This window comes from Haematobia irritans, chromosome 3 (assembly GCF_050003625.1).
Source record: "Haematobia irritans isolate KBUSLIRL chromosome 3, ASM5000362v1, whole genome shotgun sequence".
NCBI lineage: Eukaryota > Metazoa > Arthropoda > Insecta > Diptera > Muscidae > Haematobia > Haematobia irritans.
The window spans coordinates 207152972-207178527 of NC_134399.1; the positions used below are offsets into that span (position 1 = coordinate 207152972).

General features: G+C 27.1%; 1 protein-coding gene across 5 annotated transcripts in view; it reads left to right on the top strand.

The window, feature by feature from the left end:
* Positions 1-25556, top strand: part of Pvf1 (PDGF- and VEGF-related factor 1) — a 93486-nt gene that overhangs the window by 56879 nt on the left and 11051 nt on the right. For all 5 annotated transcript variants that reach the window (XR_012720898.1, XM_075302389.1, XM_075302386.1 and 2 more), the window contains exons 3-5: positions 22266-22371; positions 22451-22477; positions 23153-23439. Coding sequence is in view for 4 of the 5 variants with exons in the window: in XM_075302389.1 (XP_075158504.1) it covers positions 22266-22371; positions 22451-22477; positions 23153-23439 (420 nt within the window). In the remaining variant the exon portion in view is untranslated. The remainder of the gene's footprint in view (positions 1-22265; positions 22372-22450; positions 22478-23152; positions 23440-25556) is intronic.

Sequence of the window (25556 nt, forward strand, 5' to 3'; positions counted from 1 at the left end):
AAATAAAATTTTGACAAAATTTTCTATAGAAATAAAATGTTGACAAAATAATTTATAGAATTAAAAAAATAAAATTTTGACAATACTTTCTATACAAAATAAAATTTGGACAACATTTTCTATACACAACAATTTTTTTTATAGAATATAGACATAAAATTTTGACAAAACTTTCTATAGAAATACAATTTTAATAAAATTTTCAATAGAAATAAAATTTTGATAAAATTTTCTATAGAAATAAAATTTTGACAAAAAGTTCTATAGAAATAAAATTTAAACAACATTTTCTACAGAAATAAACTTAAAAAAAAATTGTATAGATACAAAATTTGAAAAAACTCTTTTCCTCTGTTGGTTAAGCTACACTTGTAGTTTAGTCAATGCATGGTTTTAAGCTGAAATCAAAAACAACAACAATGATTGAAGAAAGAAACCAACAATAACAAAACAAAACGAATGAAACAAAGAGGAAGCACGCTCAAAATAAACCCAGCCAACTGCACTCAAATCGATGATTTGACGGTGGCAAAGGAAAAGAGATATGTTTGTGTTGTATGTCGTGTAAACCCTTTTTTCGGAAGGTTCAAGTGTGGTTCACTTTTGGGTTTAGTGAACTGCCTGAATTTATTCTGATAATTGGTTGATAGTTTTGCTGCAAGTAGAGGATGCTGATGAGGAATGTGGTAATTCCGAAACGTGCGTCCATCCAACCATCTTGCAGTCTATAGGGCCAAATAAATTTGACAAACATTATTTTCCTCTGTTGGTTAAGCTATACTTGTAGTTTAGTCAATGCATGGTTTTAAGCTGAAATCAAAAACAACAACAAAATTTTCTTTAGAAATAAAATTTTGTCAAATTTTCTACAGAAATAAAATTTGACAAAATTTTCTACAGAAATAAAATTTGACAAAATTTTCTATAGAAATAAAATTTTGACAAAATTTTCTATAGAAATAAAATGTTGACAAAATTTTCTATAGAAATAAAATTTTCTATAGGAATAGTTTTGACAAAATTTTCTATAGAAATAAAATTTTAACAAAATTTTGTATAGAAATAAAATTTTTACAATTTTTTCTATAGAAATAAAATTTTGACAAATTTTTCTATAGAAATAAAATTTTGACAACATTTTCTGTAGAAATAAAGTTTTCTATTGAAATAAAATTTTAACAAAATTTTCTATAAAAATAAAATTTTAACAAAATTTTCTATAGAAATCAAATTTTGACAAATTTTTCTATAGAAATAAAATTTTGACAAATTTTTCTATAGGAGTAAAAGTTTGGAAAAAGTGTAACTGTTAAATGATATTAATGTAATTTGGAAAAATGGTCCGCTGATACGAATTTTGGTCCAATTGTGGAAAATGTTTGTCCAAACTAAAAATTCATTGTGGCAACGCTGAATATGCTTAAAAGTGGTCCGATATTGCCCATTTACATTACCATCCAACCAACATCAACACCAACTACTTGTACCAAATTTAAAATCGGTACTTTGTTTCTTCGGAAGTTAGCGTGATTTTATCAGATAAAGGGACGGACATCTTTAGATTGACTTTCGGATTGAATTTGAACACGACCCATAAAATATAAACTTTATATGGTCTGATACCAATATTTCGATATGTTACAAAGGAAATGACAATGTTAGTATACCCCCCATCATATGGCGGAGAGTATAAAAAGGAAACACAATCTAAAGATTTGCAAATGCAAATATTTATGCCAAAAATCAAAATTTGCATAGATAAAAGAAAGAAATTAATTAAAAAAAAACAATTAAAACTATAACACACACTCATTAAACAAATTAACAAAACAACTACCATAAAGATAATAAAAGATAAGTATAAAATTTGCGTCATTCGAAAGTAGCAGAAAAACCATTTATAAATTAAGGACCATATTTACTCTTGACTCAGATCCAGAACCAATTAACAAAAATTCTTAAAATAGCATTTATTGAGTTGTTTAAAGTATTTCATTTTTGCCTTGCTTGAATCATTGCTTTTCTCCAACATACATGGTGACAAAATAAAATTTCCCCGCTTTTATCCGATTTAATTTTCATTAAATGTTGGTAACACATTTGTGGTTTACAACACCAGTAGTGTTGGATTGCATTTTAATCGCTTTCATTCGAACGGCTATATACGCTGCATTTTTAACGATTGCAAGAGATTTTTCGAAGTTCAATTCATGATTGTATAATTAACCTAGATATTTTTTAATATGACATAATGTGAGTTTAAAAGGGACAACATGTGCAAAGGGACAAGTGTCATCCCTTTGCACATGTTGTCCCTTTGTACACAAAAAAAAATAATTTTTGGAATCTATCACGAATAATTGAAATTAAATGACAGAAATGACTGTATCAACCACCAAAGTCAATTAAAAAATTAATTTATATTATTAATTATTTTTATTGATTTTTATTTTAGTTCAGTAAATTTTTTTAAAAAATTAATTTTTTTAATTGAATATTTATGAAAATTCAATTAATGACAAAACTGTTACATATTAAATGTCTATCAATAAATATTTTCTTTTCCTGATTGATCATTCAACGTCAACTTCCCTTCTAGATGTAATTAAAAAATTTTGTTTATTACAACAGCACAGCTCAGCAGGTGCTTCAACTTTAGACTGTGCTTATAGCAAATCATTAACACCTTAGCGCATGATCGCCAATGAGTCATAATCATTGACATTCTAATGGCAACCAACCAGGCAATCATTCTAAAGCCAAGATATTATTGAGCGAGTGAAAAAAGAATACAAATGTTCTTAACAACAGACGGAACGTGATAAAATGCCAATTTGCACATATACAAGAAATATCTATACGCCGACTACATTTTTTATTCGATGTGGCGTCTATTTAGATTCGAATATTTTTACGACAATCACAATGAATTGGTGAAGAAACATCTGTTGTCTAACCAAAAGAGATAAAATAAACTTCAATAGAGTTGTAAAAATGTCCACGAAAAATACATTACACTAGATTACAAACATCTCGAAAGCATATAGTCGAACCTCCCAGAAAAAAAATGTTGACAAAATGTTCTATAGAAATAAAATTTTGACAAAAAATTTTATAGAAATAAAATTTTGACAAAATTTCCTATAGAAATAAAATTTTGACTAAATTTTCTATAGAAACAAAATTTTGACAAAATTTTCTATAGAAATAAAATTTTGACAAAATTTTCTATAGAAATAAACATTTGACAAAATTTTCTATAGAAATAAACTTTTGACAACATTTTCTATAGAAATAAAATTTTAACTAAATTTTCTATAAAAATAAAATTTTGACAAAAATTTCTATAGAAATAAAATTTTGACAAAATTTTCTATAGAAATAAAATTTTAACAAAATTTTCTATAGAAATAAAATTTTGACAAAATTTTCTATAGACATAAACTTTTGACAACATGTTCTAAAGAAATAAAATTTTAACAAAATTTTCTATAGAAATAAATTTTGACAAAATTTTCTATAAAACTAAATTTTTACAAAATTTTCTATAGAAATAAAATTTTAACAAAATTTTCTATAGAAATAAAATTTTGACAAAAAATTCTATAGAAATAAAATTTTGACAAAATTTTCTATAGAAATACAATTTTGACAAAAAATTTTATAGAAATAAAATTATGTTGTTGTTTTTTATTGCAACTTAAAACCATACATTGACTAAACTACAAGTGTAGCTTAACCAACAGAGGAAAATAATGTCAAATTTATTTGGGAAAAGCCCTATAGACTGCAAGATGGTTGGATGGACGCACGTTTCGGAATTACCACATTCCTCATCAGCATCCTCTACTTGCAGCAAAACTATCAACCAATTATCAGAATAAATTCAGGCAGTTTATTAAACCCAACAAAAACCACACTTGAACCCTCCGAAAAAAGGGTTTACATTGATAGCCGGCTTATGCCGAAATAAATTCGAAACAAACATATCTCTTTTCCTATGCCACTGTCAAATCATCGATTTGAATTCACATGGCTGGGTTTATTTTGAGCGTGCCTCCTCTTCTTTTTCCATTTGTTTTGTTATTGTTGGTTTTGTTCTTTAAGCATTGTTGTTGTTTTTTATTGCAGCTTAAAACCATACATTGACTAAACTACAAGTGTAGCTTAACCAACAGAGGAAAAGAATGTTTGCCAAATTTATTTTGACAAAATTTCCTATAGACATAAAATTTTGACTAAATTTTCTATAGAAACAAAATTTTGACAAAATTTTCTATAGAAATAAAATTATGACAAAATTTTCTATAGAAATAAACTTTTGACAACATTTTCTATAGAAACAAACTTTTGACAACATTTTCTATAGAAATAAAATTTTAACAAAATTTCCTATAAAAATAAAATTTTGACAAAATTTTCTATAAAAAAAAAAAATTTGACAAAATTTTCTATAGAAATATAATTTTAACAAAATTTTCTATAGAAATAAAATTTTGACAAAATTTTCTATAGACATAAACTTTTGACAAAATTTTCTATAGAAATACAATTTTGACAAAAAATTTTATAGAAATAAAATTTTGTTGTTGTTTTTTATTGCAGCTTAAAACCATACATTGACTAAACTACAAGTGTAGCTTAACCAACAGAGGAAAAGAATGTTTGTCAAATTTATTTGGGCAAAGCCCTATTTTCCATTTGTTTTGTTTTGTTATTGTTGGTTTTGTTCTTTAAGCATTGTTGTTGTTTTTTATTGCAGCTTCAAACCATACATTGACTAAACTACAAGTGTAGCTTAACCAACAGAGGAAAAGAATGTTTGTCAAATTTATTTTGACAAAATTTCCTATAGAAATAAAATTTTGACTAAATTTTCTATAGAAACAAAATTTTGACAAAATTTTCTATAGAAATAAGATTATGACAAAATTTTCTATAGAAATATACTTTTGACAAAATTTTCTATAGAAATAAACTTTTGACAAAATTTTCTATAGAAATAAAATTTTAACAAAATTTTCTATAAAAATAAAATTTTGACAAAATTTTCTATAGAATTAAAATTTGACAAAATTTTCTATAGAAATAAAATTTTAACAAAATTTTCTATAGAAATAAAATTTTGACAAAATTTTCTATAGAAATAAAATTTTGACAAAATTTTCTATAGACATAAACTTTTGACAACATTTTCTAAAGAAATAGAATTTTGACAAAATTTTCTATAGAAATAGAATTTTGACAAAATTTTCTATAAAAATAAAATTTTTACAAAATTTTCTATAGAAATAAAATTTTAACAAAATTTTCTATAGAAATAAAATTTTGACAAAAAATTCTATAGAAATAAAATTTTGACAAAATTTTCTATAGAAATAAACTTTTGACAAAATTTTCTATAGAAATAAAATTTTAACAAAATTTTCTATAAAAATAAAATTTTGACAAAATTTTCTATAGAAATAAAATTTTGACAAAATTTTCTATAGAAATAAAATTTTAACAAAATTTTCTATAGAAATAAAATTTTGACAAAATTTTCTATAGAAACAAAATTTTGACAAAATTTTCTATAGAAATAAAATTTTGACAAAATTTTCTATAGAAATAAAATTTTGACAAAATTTTCTATAGAAATAAATTTTTGACAACATTTTCTATAGAAATAAAATTTTGACAAAATTTTCTATAGAAATAAAATTTTGACAAAATTTTCTATAGAAATAAAATTTTCACAAAATTTTCTATAGAAATAAAATTTTGACAAAAAATTCTATAGAAATAAAATTTTGACAAAAAATATTATAGAAATAAAATTTTTGTTGTTGTTTTTGAGTTCAGCTTAAAGCCATGCATTGACTAAACTACAAGTGTGTCTTAACCAACAGAGGAAAAGAATATTTCGGCATAAGCCGGCTGTCATGTAAAACCTTTTTTCGGAAGGTTCAAGTGCGGTTAACTTTTGGGTTTAGAATGGAAAAAGAAGAGGAGGCACGCTCAAAATAAACCCAGCCAACTGAATTCAAATCGATGATTTGACAGTGGCATAGGAAAAGAGATATGTTTGTTTTGAATTTATTTCAGCATAAGCCGGCTATCATACAAAACCTTTTTCCGGAGGGTTCAAGTGTCGATCATTATTGGGTTTAATGAACTGCCTGAATTTATTCTGATAATTGGTTGATAGTTTTGCTGCAAGTAGAGGATGCTGATGAGGAATGTGGTAATTGCGAAACGTGCGTCCATCCAACCATCTTGCAGTCTATAGGGCTTTGCCCAAATAAATTTGACAAACATTCTTTTCCTCTGTTGGTTAAGCTACACTTGTAGTTTTGTCAGTGCATGGTTTTAAGCTGAAATCAAAAACAACAATGATTAAATGAAAAAAAAACCAACAATAACAAAACAAAACGAATGAAATAAAATTTTGGCAAAATTTCCTATAGAAATAAAATTTTGATAAAATTTTCTATAGAAATAAAATTTTGAATAAAATTTACATAGAAATAAAATTTGGACAAAAAAATTCTATAGAAATAAACAAATAACAAAACAAAACGAATGAAATAAAATTTTGACAAAATTTCCATAGAAATAAAATTTTGCAAATTTTCTATAGAAACAAAATTTTGACAAAATTTTCTATAGAAATAAAAAAAAAATATTTCTATAGAAATAAAATTTTAACAAAATTTTCTATAGAAATAAAATTTTGACAAAATTTTCTATAGACATAAACTTTTGACAACATTTTCTAAAGAAATAAAATTTTAACAAAATTTTCTATAGAAATAGAATTTTGACAAAATTTTCTATAAAAATAAAATTTTTACAAAATTTTCTATAGAAATAAAATTTTGACAAAAAATTCTATAGAAATACAATTTTGACAAAAAATTTTATAGAAATAAAATTTGTTTTGTTTGTTATTGTTGGCTTCTCTTCAATCGTTATTGTTGTTTTTTTGTTTTTTGATCTCAGCTTAAAGCCATGCATTGACTAAACTACAAGTGTAGCTTAACCAACAGAGGAAAAGTATGCTTGTCAAATTTATTTGGGCAAAGCCCTATAGACTGCAAGATGAGAAGAGAAGCCAACAATAACAAACAAAACGAATGAAGATAGAGGAAGCACGCTCAAAAACAAACCCAGCCAAATACATACAAATCGATGATTTGAGTTTGGCAAAGGAAAAGAGATATGCTGGCAAATTTGTTTAGGCAGTAGCCGACTATCAAACCCTTTTTCGGGAGGTTCAAGTGTAGTTCACGTTGGGTTGAGTGAATTACCCGAATTTATTCTGATAATTGGTTGATAGTTTTGCTGCAAGTAGAGGATGCTGATGAGGAATGTGGTAATTCCGAAACAGCTGTACATCCAACCATCTTGCAGTCTATAGGGCTTCGCCCAAATAAATTTGACAAGCATACTTTTCCTCTGTTGGTTAAGCTACACTTGTAGTTTAGTCAATGCATGGCTTTAAGCTGAGATCAAAAAACAAAAAAACAACAATAACGAAATAAAATTTTGACAAAATTTTCTATAGAATAAAATTTTGACAAAATTTTCTATAGAAATAAACTTTTGACAAAATTTTCTATAGAAATAAACTTTTGACAAAATTTTCTATAGAAATAAAATTTTAACAAAATTTTCTATAAAAATAAAATTTTGACAAAATTTTCTAAAGAAATAAAATTTTGACAAAATTTTCTATAGAAATAAAATTTTAACAAAATTTTCTATAGAAATAAAATTTTGACAACATTTTCTAAAGAAATAGAATTTTAACAAAATTTTCTATAGAAATAGAATTTAGACAAAATTTTCTATAAAAATAAAATTTTTACAAAATTTTCTATAGAAATAAAATTTTTACAAAATTTTCTATAGAAATAAAATTTTAACAAAATTTTCTATAGAAATAAAATTTTGACAAAAAATTCTATAGAAATAAAATTTTGACTAAATTTTCTATAGAAACAAAATTTTGACTAAATTTTCTATAGAAACAAAATTTTGACAAAAGTATCTATAGAAATAAAATTTTGACAAAATTTTCTATAGAAATAAAATTTTGACAAAATTTTCTATAGAAATAAAATTTTGACAAAATTTTCTACAGAAATAAAATTTTGACAAAATTTTCTATAGAAATAAACTTTTGACAAAATTTTCTAAAGAAATAAAATTTTAACAAAATTTTCTATAGAAATAAAATTTTAACAAAATTTTCTATAGAAATAAAATTTTGACAAAATTTTCTATAGAAATAAACTTTTGACAACATTTTCTATAGAAATAAAATGTTGACAAAATTTTCTATAGAAATAAAATTATAACAAAATTTTCTATAGAAATAAAATTTTCACAAAATTTTCTATAGAAATAAAATTTTCACAAAATTTTCTATAGAAATAAAATTTTAACAAAATTTTCTATAGAAATAAAATTTTGACAAAACTTTCTATAGAAATAAAATTTTAATAAAATTTTCTATAGAAATAAAATTTTGACAAAATTTTCTATAGAAACAAAATTTTGACAAAATTTTCTATAGAAACAAAATTTTGACAAAATTTTCTATAGAAACAAAATTTTGACAAAATTTTCTATAGAAATAAAATGTAATGTACCACAAATCAAGGTAAGATTTTCTTCAAATTTTGGTAAATTTTTTGCACGAGTGGTAACCGTAGTTACCACACATTGTTAAAGATCAAGCCTTGCCGGCTTCTAATTTCCTCCTCTAGAGCCAAATGTAAAAATTATTACACATTGTGTTGAGTTAAAAAGTCCCTACATTGTTCCCGTAAGTCCCCACAAAACACTAAATATTTGAAAAAAAAAACTACATTTAGGACATTTCTCCTACTTCAGGCAATACTGACTGTGCACCAACTGATATTGCTACATCGTCAGGGGACCTATCGTGAGATTGAGACAACCTTAGAAATTAGTGGGACCAGCATACATTCAATATTGCAAGAAAATTTGACCGACAAATTTTTCAGCGTTGTATCCACCACTATTTGTCAATCGCTCGTGTCCATTGGTCGAAAGAAATGATCCAAAAAATCGATCGCCAGGCATGTCTATGACATCGTTACAGATGAAGAATCGTGGTTTCAAGATGAAACAAATCCAACAAAAGTTGCTCGCGTTCGGAGCACTTCCAAGCAAATGATCGCCTGTTTCTTCGGAAAAACTGAACAACGCAGAACAGTCAATTCTGAGTGGTACACAATAATTTGTTTGCCAGTTGTCTTCCGAAGACTGATCACTCTTCACAAGGACAATGCGAGCTCTCACACATCGGCTCAAACAACTGCATTTTTGACCACTCAAAACATTGATTTTATGGGCATATAATTTTAACTTGGCACCGAATGACTTATTTTTATTCTCGTACGTAAAAAATAAAATGAGAGGCCAACATTTTTCGTTGCGTTCAGAATTCATGTTTTGGAGATATGTTACCTCTATCAGAATCATAACAGTGCTTGAACTATTGGTTCAAACGCATGCAAAAGTGTATAGATCTTATGGTGTTTTCTTTTCTGAAAAAAGTGCTTTGCCGTCATTTTGTCTGTACAGAATGCGCATTTTTAAAAGGTTACCAACAACCTAAAAAAATGCTATCATTTCAGCGGGCAGAAAAGAATTCAAAGAAGGAAACAGGGCAATCGCAGCACTCTCGTTTGTTGGCAGTGCTGAAAATGCCCGTAATTTGCCTCTATGCGTGGCACTATTTTCACAATAGAATTCAAAGCCTTTTCGCACTTTTGCCTGTTTTTTTAGAAAAGAACCTAAAAAGTACATTTTCCGGGCAAAATGCAAAAAAGTGTGCATTTTTTACATGAAAAGAAAACGCCATTAATAATGAAGATATTGAAAGCGATTTTCGATAATTATTATTTGTTTTTGTTCTCTAATCCCAAAATATAAAACACAACCCTCTCACAATTCGTATTTTAATTAATATATATTTTTTTCGACTACTCGTCACGTAAATCTTCACCTTAAGGTTTTACTTATGATTATTTGACGTAATGATACATCCTACTACCAAGTACATACTGGTATCATATTTAAAGATTTATCGGTGGCGCCAAGCCATATTCATTTATTCTTGCTTACGACAATAGATCACAAAAAAAAAACACAAACAAAAATACTTTTTACCCGCATAACAACAAACAGTGATTGTCTCCAATTTATGGTTTTACTAGACAAACGGAGGCGATGTGGTTTGCTTGAATGAATCACCTGAAATTCTTTTAAAATTCACAATCAAAAACATCCATCGGTAATTAGTGACATTTCTCTGACTTCGGGCGTTGGCTGATAAAAGATGCGGTTTTTTGGGATATTTTGAAAATTACAAACTAAACGATATGATGAGTCTGTTTTGTTTGTTTGTTTTTGAGATATGTGCAATTAATCAAACTAATGGTGGGATTCATAATGTCACCAAAAAACTTAATTAAAAAAATAATTAAAAATGGATTATGCTTCTCATATCTTTATTCCTTTTAAAGATGATCCATAACTTTGTTCCTTTATTCAGTTTACTTGAATTGGCAAATTATTCAAATGTTCTCTGAATACTTACTCTAAAAAACATATTCATTTAATAGAAGAAATAATTTTGGCCTACATTTTAGGACACCAAAACTTTACAAAAATTTTTTACAATACACTGAATAATATTACACAGAAAAAAATATTACCAATATATTTCCAATTAAAGAGTTAATTGAAGTTCAAAAAATTTTCAATTAACAAATTAATTGGTACTATTAACTTTTTAATCAAGATAGAAGCATGAAGTTAATTAAGTCAGTGAATGATTTTTTTTTAATTTTTAACTAAAAACAATTGATACAATTAACTTTTTAATCAAACTCGGAAGACTAAGTCAGTTAAAAAAAAAAGTTACGGATTTTTTTTTTTAAATTTTTAAATGAAGATTTATTTGAAACAATTTTTTAATCAAACTAAAAACACAAAGTCAAATAAGAAAGTAATTTAAAATAGTTACGTTTTTAATTCAAAAAATTAATTGAGTTTCGCAATCAACATCAATTAAATTTTTAATTGAATCATTTAAAAATTTAATTTTCAAAACAAATCAATTAATTTTTTAATCACATATTTTTTATGTCCAATTAAAACTGTGATACTATCATTTTCGTGATTGATTTCAATTAAAAAATTAATTGAATCAATTAATTTCGTGATTGAATCAGATTTTTTTTCTAACTGAAAAATTATGATATCTAAATTTGAGGACACCCAATTTTCACAATATTAAGGACAAATTTCCATAAAGTGGGAATTTTTAATTAAAAGAAAGTTAATAATCCTTGCTTTAAAAATGTGTTTCACTTTAGGATACGAATCTTTGAAATTCACCACTCTCTGTTAAAGTCTTAAGTCCGTGAAGTAATGCAATTTTCCCCTACACACAAACAAATTTTTTTCTGATTTAATCACGAAATTAATTGATCCAATTAATTTTTTAATTGGAATGTCTTCAATCACAGAAATGATAGTATCAATTAAAAAATTAATTGACGGTCAATTAAAAATTAATCGATCCAATTAAAAAATTAATTAATACTATTAATTTTTGTGATTGATTTTTGTTTCAATTAAAAAATTTGTTGATTCAATCAAATTTTTAATTGAATATTTTTTAAAACTCAATTAAAATTTTAATTGGAAAATTTTTCGTGAAAACTTTTTCTGTGTAAAGTAAAAAAAAAAAACTTTTTTTGATTTAAAGAAATAATCTTTAAATTAAATGAGATATTGAATCTTGAATTAAAGATAACAAGTATATACGGCCGTGAGTTCGGCCAGGCCGAATCTTATGTACCCTTCACCATGGATTGCGTAGAAACTTCTACGAAAGAATGTCATCCACAATCGAATTACTTGTGTTGTGGTATCTTAAAACTCTTAACATCGTTTTCTAAATTGTGAGTTAGTCCATACGTGGTAAATATTAGACAAAAAAGTTATGTATAAGTAAGTCTACAAATAATTACGAATCGATATGGACTTTTTGCACGATACGTAGAGAACCAGAATTTAAATATGAGGGTCGCTTATGTATGTGGGGGCTATATACAATTATGAACTTGATATGGACCAATTTTTGTGTGAATGGGGATCGATTTATCTGAGGCCTATATATAACCTATAAATATATATATAGACCGATATGGACCTAGTTAGGCATGGCTGTTAACATATGGCCGTTAACTAGCACAATGTACCAAATTTCAACTGACTCGGATGAAATTTGCTCCTCCCAAAGGCTCCAAAACCAAATCTCGGGATCGGTTTATATGGGGGCTATATATGATTATGGACTGATGTGGACCACATTTGGCATGGTTGTTAAATATCATATACTACCACCACGTACCAAATTTCAACCAGATCGGATGAATTTTGCTCCTCCATAAGGCACCGGAGGTCAAATCTGGGGATCGGTTTATATGGGAACTATATATAATTATGGACTGATATGAACCAATTACTGCATGGTTGTTGGATACAATATACTAACATCACGTACCAAATTTCAACCGAATCGGATGAATTTTGCTCTTCCAAAGGGCTCCGGAGGTCAAATCTGGGGATCGGTTTATATGGGAAGTATATATAATTATGGACCGATTTCGACCAATTTTTGCATGGGTATTTGAGGCCATATATTAACACCATGTACCAAATTTGAACTGATTCAGATGAATTTTGGTCTTCCAAGAGGCTCCGGAGGTCAAATCTGGTGATCGGTTTATATGGCGGCTATATATAATTATGGACCGATGTTGACCAATTTTTGCATGGTAATTAGAGACCATATACTTACATCATGTACCAAATTTCAGCCGGATCGGATGAAATTTGCTTCTCTTAGAGGCTCCGCAAGCCAAATCAGGGGATCGGTTTATATGGGGGCTATATATAATTATGGACTGATGTGGACCAATTTTTGCATGGTCATTAGAGACCATATACTTACACCATGTACCAAATTTCAGCTGGATCGGATGAAATTTGCTTCTCTTAGAGGCTCCGCAAGCCAAATCGGGGGATCGGTTTATATGGGGGCTATATATAATTATGGACCGATTTAGACCAATTTTTGCATGGTTGTTAGAGACCATATACACCAAGTACGAAATTTCAGCCGGATCGGATAAAATTTGTTTCTCGTAGAGGCTCCGCAAGCCAAATTTGGTAAAAGTGGACCGATATGGCCCATTTGCAATACCATCCGACCCACATCAATAACAACTACTTGTGCCAAGTTTCAAGTCGATAGCTTGTTCCGTTCGGAAGTTTGCGTGATTTCAACAGACGGACGGACGGACATGCTCAGATCGACTCAGAATTTCACCACGACCCAGAATATATATACTTTATGGGGTCTTAGAGCAATATTTCGATGTGTTACAAACGGAATGACAAAGTTAATATACATGGGGGGTATATAAAGGGTATGGTATGGAGGGTATAAAAAAGCTTCAAAAATAGGCTAAACCTTATATTGAAGTTTTGCATCTTTATTTTAAAATTGTTTTTGAAATTAAAACAAAAACGTGTTTTGATTTGAAGTATCTGTTATAATTTGCATTTTTAAAGTCACATTAATTTGTACATTATTAACATTATTAATATATTGCGAAAAGAGAACGAAAATCCGTTAAATTAGATCTGTATGGTAATTTTAAAATTTAAAGCTAGATGGATCCTTAAAAAATTTCTTTATATTGAAGAAGCAACATCTTTGGCTTGGAATCAATACCAAAATCCTTAAGAGAAGGTCAAAATCTTTAAACTGAAGTAAATTTTTTTGAGTGTATTATTCCATTCCATTGAAATAAATATATTTCAATTAAAATAAGTATAAGTAATATGAGTATTAAATAATTTATTTATTAATCTTAGTTATTTATTATTATTTTTCCAACATCAAGATTTATTTATTCTTATGGATTTTATACGAACAGCACTATCTACACTCAAAAAAAAGTTTACTTGGATCCAAAGATTACGACCTTCCCTTAAGGATTTTGCTATTGATTCCGAGCCAAAGATGCAACTTCTTTTTTTAGCTACCTATCTGGCTTAAATTCTAGGACGAATAAAATTTAAATTAGGATACAGTCTCATTTTCAAACTTTCATTCTCTTTTCGCGGCTTATTAATAAAGGTACTCACGGTACAAACAAATGCCAGTTAAAAACTCCAAATTATAACGGATAGTTCAAATTAAAAAATGTTTTCTTAATTCAAAAAAAAAAAACTTTAAAACAAAGACACTAAATCCTCAAAATAATTCATAGCCTATGTTTGAAGCGTTTTTATCTTAAATCTATAGTTTCAATATTTCAGTTAATTTAAGGACGATTTCTTTAAATCAAAAATGTGTTTCTTTACTTTACAAAATTTGAGTCCTAAATTTAATGAAAAAACAATTTTTTTGAAGCAAAGATAATAAACTTTATTTTATTTAAAATTTCATTATTTTGAAGAAATTTGTCCTTAATATTTTGTAAATTTCGCATCTTAAAATTTTGGTTGCGTAATCTTTAATATCACGTAAATATTTTTTTCAGTGTAGCCTCTCACAATTTATATGATTTGTTACACTTAAGGCCATAAAGAAATCAAGAGCAATATTTAGAAAAAAATGTTTGTTTTCAACGGAAATGGGACAATTCATGCTAACTAACATATATCTATAAAGGTGACTAATGTTTGTAACAGATAGTATGTTATGAAAACGGTATTTATGGTTTATTGTCTTTATTCTTGAAGTGTCATATTTGTATTTCGTTTTAAATCTTTAACTTTTATTGCGATTGTACTATAAAGTTAAGACACAGGTACCGGGTGTTGGCAGTATTAAAAATTTCTCCCCAAATTGGGGCTTTTTTCTTGGAAGGGGACGAAATTTTTGAATTTTGGGGCTTGGGAATTTGCTGGTGAATTTCCATAAATGTGGGAATTTTTTAATTGAGATCGGTTCAGTACAATAAATCTGTTTCACATGAAACTCTTTTTTTATTTCTACATTATACAATTAGGTGGCCCAAACACTCATTTATAATTTTTACTCAGCTTGATTAAGACATTTTTCTTCAATTGTGAAATCATTTCGTGAGGACTCGGGCTTAAATGTTGCCCTCTAACCAGTCTTCCTCACATATTTGGACAATATATCCCATAAATATAGAAATGATGAAGATAGTTCACCATCAAATAGATCTACGACCCAATTTTATTAAATTAGTATTTACTCGTACTTCCACAGACTGATCTCTCCATCATACATTGTTGAATAAATACCCATTCTCTTGTTCTCTTTTCGCTCTTTCCATTGTTCAAAATTAATCAATTTCAATCACAAAGGTGATTGGATCAATCACATGTGTAATTGGAAACGGAAAATTTTTAATCACGTTTGTAATTGAAAATTATTTCCGAATTGATTAACAAATTGATTGAATCAATTAATATTTTAATTGGAAACGTAACAAATATCAATCATTTTTTGAATTGGTTTTTATTCGGATTTGATTAAATAATTAATTGAATCAATTAAAATATTAATTGAATCCGTTTCCAAATTCAATGAAGTGTTTAATTGAAAAAATTTTGGTGATAATAAAAAAATTTCACGAAAATTTTTCCAATTAAAATTTTAATTGAGTTTTAAAAAATATTCAATTAAAAATTTAATTGATTCAACAAATTTTTTAATTGAAACAAAAATCAATCACAAAAATAATAGTATCAATTAATTTTTTAATTGAATCAATTAACTTTTTACTTGACCTTCAATTAATTTTTTAATTGATACTATCATTTCGGTGATTGAAGACATTTCAATTAAAAATTAATTGAATCAATTAATTTCGTGATTGAATCAGAAAAAAATTTTTTGTGTGTAGGATGGGGGGTAAACTAGGGGGGTGTGTAGGATGGAGGGTAAACTATCACTTAAATAAATAAATTAAATAAATGTGTCATTCCTTTTGTAACACATCGAAATATTGGCCTCACATCCACAGTTGCCACAATTAGAATTCTACCAAAAATTGTAGATTTTTTACTTTTTGGTAGATTGATGTTTTGGTAGATTTTGCAAAATATTCCTCTCCAACTAAGAGGTACTTCGTAAATTCTCTATAGAAATAAAATGTTGACAAAATTTTCTATAGAAATAAAATTTTGAGAAAATTTTCTATAGACATACATTTTTGACAACATTTTCTGTAGATATAAAATGTTGACAACATTTTCTGTAGATATAAAACGTTGACAAAATTTTCGGTAGATATAAAATTTTGACAAAATTTTCTATAGAAAAAATATTTTGACAAAATTTTCTACATAAATAAATATTTTCACAAAATTTTCTATAGAAATACATATTTTGACAAAATATTCTATAGAAATAAAATTTTGATAAAACTTTCTATAGAGATAAATATGTTGACAAAAATGTTTATAGATATAAAATTTTGACAAAATTTTCTATAGAAATAAAATGTTAAAATTTTGACAAAATGTTCTATAGAAATAAATACTTTGACGAAATTTTCTATAGCAATGAAATTTTAACAAAATTTTCTATAGAAATAAATATTATGAAAAAATTTTTTATAAATATAAAATTTTGACAAAAGTTTCTATAGAACTAAATATTTGGACAAAATTTTCAATCTATATATTTATACAAATTATATTTTGACAAAATTTTTTATATAAATAAATATGTTCACAAAATTTTCTATAGAAATAAATATTTTGACAAAATTTTCTATAGAAATTAAAATTTTGGCAAAATTTTCTATAGAAATAAAATTTTGACAAAATTTTCTATAGAAATAAAATGTTGACAAAAATTTCTTTATAAATAAAATTTTGACAAAATTTTCACAAAATGTTCTATAGAAATAAAATTTTAACAAAATTTTCTATAGAAATAAAATTTTAACAAAATTTTCTATAGAAATAAAATTTTGACAAAACTTTCTGTAGGAATAAAATGTTAAAATTTTGACAGAATGTTCTATAGAAATAAATACTTTGACGAAATTTTCTATAGCAATAAAATTTTGACAAAATTTTCTATAGAAATAAATATTTTGACAAAATTTTTTATAGATATAAAATTTTGACAAAATTTTCTATCTATATATTTATACAAATTATATTTTGACAAAAATTTTTATATAAATAAATATTTTCACAAAATTTTCTGTAGAATTAAATATTTTGACAAAATTTTCTATAGAAATAAAATTTTGACAAAATTTTCTATAGAAATAAAATTTTGACCAAATTTTCTATAGAAATAAAATTTTGTATAAAAATGAAATTTTGACAAAATTTTCTATAGAAATACATGTTGACAAAGTTTTCCATAAACATGAAATTTTGGCAAAATTTTCCATAAAAATGAAATTTTGACAAAATTTTCTGTAGGTTAGGTAGGTTATGTGGCAGCCCGATGTACCAGGCTCACTTAGACTATTCAGTCCATTGTGATGCCACAGTGGTGAACTTCTCTCTTATCACTGAGTGCTGCCCGATTCCATGTTAAGCTCAATGACAAGGGACCTCCTTTTTATAGCCGAGTCCGAACGGCGTTCCACATTCCAGTGAAACCACTTAGAGAAGCTTTGAAACCCTCAGAAATGTCACCAGCATTACTGAGGTGGGATAATCCACCGCCGATAAACTTTTTGGTGTACGGTCGTAGCAGGAATCGAACCCACGACCTTGTGTATGCAAGGCGGGCATGCTAACCATTGCACCACGGTGGCTCCCTCAATATTTTCTGTAGAAATGAAACTTTGCAAATAAGACTTTTTTTTGGTAGGTTTTGTTTTTGGTAAAATGTTCTCCATATTTTGGTAGATTATTTTTGGCTCGATTGGCAACCGTGCTCACATCCCACAAAGAAAAAAAATTAAGACAATTTCATTAAATTTAAAGATTTTTTCTGAATTATAAAAGTCAAGTTGACATTAGTCCAAACATTTTTTCTTTCATATTATGATACGCATTTTTAAGTCAAATCACTTAATTATAAGGACTATACGACTTCATTGAAAAGTTTATCGACTTTTGGACAAGGAAAAAACTGTATATTAGAGAAATGCGTCTTCTATGCTAAGCAAAATTTGCATTCGTATTTTAAAGACATGAAATCTTTGACCTCACGACAATATTTTTTTCAGTATGAGTATTAGAACTTATATTTACGTATTTTTTTTATAAACAGGGTTGCAAACAGTAAAAATTTATTTTGATTTTTTACTATCAAGATGTTCGTTAGTAAAACCCATCTAGAAAGTATTAAACATTTTAAGTTGAAAATTTTACTTTTTGCCGCTAAAATCGCGAATTCAGCCATAGTGCATTGTAACAGTGTGGTTCCATACACAAAGAAAAAAATGTTTTCTGATTCCAACCCGAAATTAATTGATCCAATTATTTTTTAATTGTAGTAGCTTCAATCACGAAAATGATAGCATCAATCAGAGACTTAATAGAAATAAAAAATATACCTGATTACAATATTAATTGATTTCTTTGGTACTCTCAATTAATTTTTTAATTAGTTCAATAAAATATTTATTATTTAATATCAAGTATTTATTGTATTATTAGTTATTTGTCCATATTAATATTATATACTATTATATAATATTATAGGAGTTTATAATTTCTTACGAATTTTACGATTATATTTATAGTTCGACTTATCTTTGGATTTGAGTCAAAATATAATTTACCAATATATAATTAATTATTCCCAAATAAATTAGTTTAAATTCAAATTAAATTTTTAAATGTTAATTGGGATAATTTAATTTAATTTGATTAAAAAGTTAATTGTGTCAGTTAATTATACCCTTCACCACTACTGTGGTACAGGGTATAATAAGTTTGTGCATTTGTATGTAACGCCAAGAAGGAGTAATTATAGACTAACCTTTTAGTATACGGATCGGCTTAGAATTAAATTCTGAGTCGATTTAGCGATGTCCGTCTGTCCGTCTGTCTGTCTGTCTGTCTGTCTGTTGATGTATTTTTGTGTGCAAAGTACAGCTCGCAGTTTTAGTCCGATTGTCCTAAAATTTGGTATAGGGTCCTGTTTCAGCTCAAAGACGATCCCTATTGATTTTGGAAAAAATCGGTTCAGATTTAGATATAGCTGCCATATATATTTTTCGCCGATCTGGTCATAATTGGCGTGTATATCAACCGATCTTCCTCAAATTCCGTATATCCGAATACTTTATGGGTCTCGAAAAACTTGCAAAATACCAGCCAAATCGGTTCAGATTTAGATATAGCTCTCATATATAGCTTTCGCCCGATTTACACTCATTTGCCCAAAGAGGCCAATTTTTAACTCCGATTTGGTTGAAATTTTGCACAGGGAGTAGAATTAGCATTGTAACTATGCGTGCCAAATTTGGTTGAAATCCGTACATCCGAATACTTTATGGGTCTCGAAAAACTTGCAAAATACCAGCCAAATCGGTTCAGATTTAGATATAGCTCTCATATATAGCTTTCGCCCGATTTACACTCATTTGCCCAAAGAGGCCAATTTTTAACTCCGATTTGGTTGAAATTTTGCACAGGGAGTAGAATTAGCATTGTAACTATGCGTGCCAAATTTGGTTGAAATCGGTTCAGATCTAGATATATCTCCCATATATAGCTTTCGCCCGATTTACACTCATATGACTCCGATTTAGTTGAAATTTTGCACAGGGAGTAGAATTAGCATTGAAACTATGCGTGCCAAATTTGGTTGAAATCGGTTCAGATTTGGATATATTTCCCATATATAGCTTTCGCCCGATTTACACTCATATGACCACAGAGGCCAATTTTTTGCTCCGATTTAGTTGAAATTTTGCACAGGGAGTAGAATTAGCATTGTAGCTATGCGTGCCAAATTTGGTTGAAATCGATTTCAGATTTAGATATATCTCCCATATATAGCTTTCGCCCGATTTGCACTCATATGACCACAGAGGCCAATTTTTAACACCGATTTAGTTGAAATTTTGCACAGAGAGTAGAATTAGCATTGTTGCTATGCGTGCCAAATTTGGTTGAAATCGGTTCAGATTTATATATAGCTCCCATATATATGTTTTTCTGATTTCGACAAAAATGGTCAAAATACCATCAATTTCCTTGTAAAATCGCCACTGCTTAGTCGCAAAGTTGTAAAAATGGCTCTAATTTTCCTAAACTTCTAATACATATATATCGAGCGATAAATCATAAATAAACTTTTGCAAAGTTTCCTTAAAATTGCTTCAGATTTAAATGTTTCCCATATTGTTTTACTAACATTGTGTTCCACCCTAGTGCATTAGCCGACTTAAATTTTGAGTCTATAGATTTTGTAGAAGTCTATCAAATTCTTCCAGATCGAGTGATATTTAAATGTATGTATTTGGGACAAACCTTTATATATAGCCCCAAACACATTTGACGGATGTGATATGGTATCGAAAATTTAGATCTACAAAGTGGTGCAGGGTATAATATAGTCGGCCCCGCCCGACTTTAGACTTTCCTTACTAGTTTTTACTTGATTACGTTTTCAACTCCATCCAATTTTTTAATTGGAAATATTTTGGTAATATTTTTATCTGTGTATTGTGGGTCGTGGTGAAATTCTGAATAATTAGAATTGCAATGAATTACGAATAACTGAATTACATTACGCTAATAAGATAGTTATCATACAAGTTGAATTATTTCGTCAAAAGATGGTCCCTCTAATTGCTTTCGCTACTAAAAAAGGGAAAGTTTTCACTCAATTTTATTTATTATTAATCATTTGTCCATTTCTAAACGAATTTACATTGTACTACACGCAAAGAAAAAAAAAAACGTTTGAAAAACGTGTACCGAAAACGTTTTTCTTTTGTTAGAGTTTTTTGAATTGCTTCGAAAATTTTAAACTTTTATCACCACAAAAAATTCGTTTGTTACAAAACTTTTATTTTTTCAATAAAAAAAGTTATTTTTGAAACAACAACACAGTCCATTTCGATTATATTAAACACTGTTCTTTTCTGAGTTTAGGTCTTTAATAAGACACATTTTACAGTTCAAAATTTAATATACTACAATGTAATGTTGAACATTTTTTCGGAATCTTCCGAACATATCTGGAATATATGAAAAAAAAACAAAAAAAACTTTGGTCGAAGCAGGGATCGAACCCACGACCCTTGGCATGCAAGTCGGACGTAGCAACCACTGCTCCACGGTGCCAACCTAAATGTTTGTTTCTGTTAAATAAACTTTGTTTATTCCGTTCGTGGACGCCGCAAGCTATGCTATATAAATATAACTTATATGGATATTTATCTATTGATGACCATAGCAGGTACATAGCTCAGTGGTTAGTGTGTTGGCTTACAAAGTGCATGGTCCGCGGTTCGATTCTCCGTCCAGGCGAAAGGTAAAAAAATTTTAAAAATTTATAAAATCGTAAAATTTCTTCTACATTGTTGGTATTACAGGAGGTGTTAAAGGTGTTAAGAACTAAAAAACCTCGTGGATGTGAGAAAGATGTGAGGGAATATGCAATTAGCAAGAAAACAATGTTTTTTTTTTTTAGTTTGTCTTTATGAAATTGTTTTTACATCCTGGAAAAGAATAAACGTTTATCACAAAAAGTATATACTTTTCTTCCAAATACACTTCCTTACAGCGAAAAGCAAATGAGAAACGAACTTTGTTTGTCTAAAATTTCGTTTGGGAGGAAAGAATTATTTTTTGCGTGTATCATGCTTGTAAACTTTAACTTTATTTGAATCTGATAATGCCTTCAAATTATAGAACAATTTTCATCGCGTTTGGCGATGTTTATTCAAGTTTATCATTACCGCCTTTCCTTCGGAGATAATAAATTTCACTAACGACGCAATATTCATATTTGTTGATCTTATTAAGTACTCGCAATTAATGACATTATTTATTTTTTATAATATTCATGTACGTATATTACATACCACCTGTGATCACAACTGGCACGTTCCATACTTGTGCAAATATTTATTTACTTTTTCTTTTTTGCTTAAGAACTTTTGTAACTTTTTTCTAAGAAATATTTTATATGAAATTCTGTTTTACGAGAGACCAACAAAAACTCATTATTTTTTCTATTTACATTTCAGATACCAATGGACTTTTATCGACAATTGAACAATATAACAGATATTTCAGAATTTGTAGAGAAATTTATTGATCCAGATAGTATTGACCCAAAGTTGGGTATACCAGGTAAGGTATTCAGTTTTTTTGTTGTCAGTAGAACAATAACTAAGAAACCACATTATTTGTCTTCTCTTCTTTTATTTAGAGAACCTTCGCAGAAGTGTTGAAAGAGGTAAATAAAACCAAATAAAAAATATAAATATTTGTAATTGTGACGCAAATTGGATTTTTGCGCAATTAATTAGCAAATTAATTGTACAGGATATCTGTTAACAAATAACCTGCAAAAATGTAAATAAGAAATATGTTTGTGAAGAATATATAAAATTTTACTCATGAAAAAATTATTTATTTTATTTGTTGTAAAAGCACACGAAAGAAACATTAACACCAACACAGAAAAAAGTGTACCAATATTTTGTTAATTAAAAATATTATTGAATATGAAAAAATTAAATTAAAAAATCAATAGATTCAATTAATCTTTTAACTAAAACAAAATTCAATCACATAAATTGCTGAAATTTTTAATTTGACAAATTTTTGAATGTATGCATGTAATTCCATGATTGAGGCAATTTCAATTAAATATTAATTTGATCAACTGATTAATAAAAAGAGAAATTCACCACTAGTGGTATAAAAAAATTTGGACGGAAAAGTCCAAAATTAGAAAATTCATTTAAATCATAACTAAACATTATTCTAAATTTTCTCGGAAATAAGTATTTTTTTTCACAACAAACATATATATTTTAATGTGAATTAAAAACACATGATTTTTATGCGTTCTCACAAAATAAATTGGTATTCCAAATTAGTTACAAGACTCCATTTTTTTATTTAGCCTCCGTTGTTAGAGCAAAATCTGCAAATTGCATACCAGAGCCAACTGTAGTGGATTTAACTCCAATAAATCCGAAAAGTAACTACTTCCCCAGATGTACTCGCGTCAAACGTTGCGGTGGTTGCTGTAGTACACCCTGGATGTCCTGTCAACCAACCAAAACCGAAATAGTCAACTATCAAGTCTATCGCTATTGTTATGAACATGGAGCTAAATTTTGCGGTTTAGATGTTATTCCAGTGGAGCAACATTTGGAGTGTAAATGTGATTGCCGTATTAAGCCAAAGGTAAGACATTGTGATGTTTTTTTTTTCTATAGAAATAAAATTTAGACACAATTTTCTATAGAAATAAAGTTTTGACAAAATTATCTATAGAAATAAAGTTTTGACAAAATTTTCTATAGTAATAAAATTTTGACAAAATTTTCTATAAAAGTAAAATGTTGACAAAAATTTTTTATAGATATAAAATTTTGACAATATTTTGTATAGAGACATTGTGATGTTTTTTCTTTAAGGTGGGTATTAAGTTCGAGTTTAGCCGCTAAAATCGTCATTTTTTCACGATTACTTTTCTTTATTAATACATTTTAAGATATACAAACTTTGTGAAAATTTGCTTTGGGCTATTCCCCATCAAGTTATAATAAAATCTGCAACAAATATGTATAATTTTATGCCCTTTTTACTGATTTAGTTTTCACTTTAGTGAAAAAACTCGAACTTAATACCCACCCTTAAGCTGAGTACTATGTTCAGTTTTCAAGCTGAAAACCAGCTTGTTTTCACGGTTACTTTTTTAAATTAATTAAATTATAAATATAAAATGGTTCACAATCAATTCCTTAGATCTTTTCCATTCATTACTTCACAAGACTTTATAAAAATATAATCGTCTTCACAAAGATTTTTGTACTTTTAATTTAGTGTTTTGGTGAAAAATACGAACATAGTACTTACCTTTAGAAAAAAAATTTAGGCAAAATTTTCTATAGAAATAAAATTTTGACAAAATTTTCTATACAAATAAAATTTTTACAAAATTTTCTATAGAAATAAAATGTTGACAAAATTTTCCATAGAAATAAAATTTTGACAAAATTTTCTATAGAAATAAAATTTTTATTCGTTTTGTTTGTTATTGTTGGCGTCTCTTCAATCGTTATTGTTGTTTTTTTTTGTTTTTTGATCTCAGCTTAAAGCCATGCATTGACTAAACTACAAGTATAGCTTAACCAACAGAGGAAAAGTATGCTTGTCAAATTTATTTGGGCAAAGCCCTATAGACTGCAAGATGGTTGGATGTACAGCTGTTTCGGAATTACCACATTCCTCATCAGCATCCTCTACTTGCAGCAAAACTATCAACCAATTATCAGAACAAATTCGGGTAATTCACTCAACCCAACGTGAACTACACTTGAACCTCCCGAAAAATTTTGATAAAATTTTCTAAATAAAATTTTGACAAAATTTTCTATAGAATTAAATTTTTACAAAATTTTCTATAGAAATAAAGTTTTGACAAATTTTTTTGTAGAAATAAAATTTTGACAAAATTTTCTATAGAAATAAATTGTTGACAAAATTTTTCTATAGAAATAAAATTTTGTCAAAATTTTCCATAGAAATAAAATTTTGACCAAATTGTCTAAGAAATTAAATTTTGACAAAAATGTCTGTAGAAATAAAAGTTTGACAAAATTTTCTATAGAAATACAATTTTCTAAAAAATGATATTTTCACAAAATTTCTTACAGAAATAAAATGTTGACAAAATTTTCTTCAGAAATAAACTTTTTACAAATTTTTTTATAGAAATAAAGTTTTGACAAAATTTTTTATAGAAATACAATTTTGAAAAATTTACCATAGAAATAAAATTCTGAAAAAATTTTCTATACACACAAAAAATTTTTTCTCTGATTCAATCACCAAATTAATTGATCCAATTAATTTTTTAATTGAAATGTCTTCAATCACGAAAAAGATAGTATCAATTACAGTTTTAATTGGGCATAGAAAAAATTCTTGATTAAAAAATTAATTGATTTTTTCAGCAAAATTCAATTAATTTTTTAATTGATTCAATTAAAAATTTAATTGATGTTGATTGCAAAACGCAATTAATTTATTAATTAAAAAAGGTAACTATTTTTAATTACTTAGTTAGATTGGCTTAGAGTTTTTATTTGTATTAACAAATGATTGTTTGAAATACATTTTTAATTAAAAAAGTAAAAAAAAATCAGCACATTTTTTAACTGAATTAGTCTTCCGAATTTGATTAAAAAATTAATTGTATCAATTAATTTTTTAATTAAACATTTTAAAAATTTCAATCATTGACTTAATTAACTTAATGTTTCTATCATGATTAAAAAGTTAATTGTATCAATTAA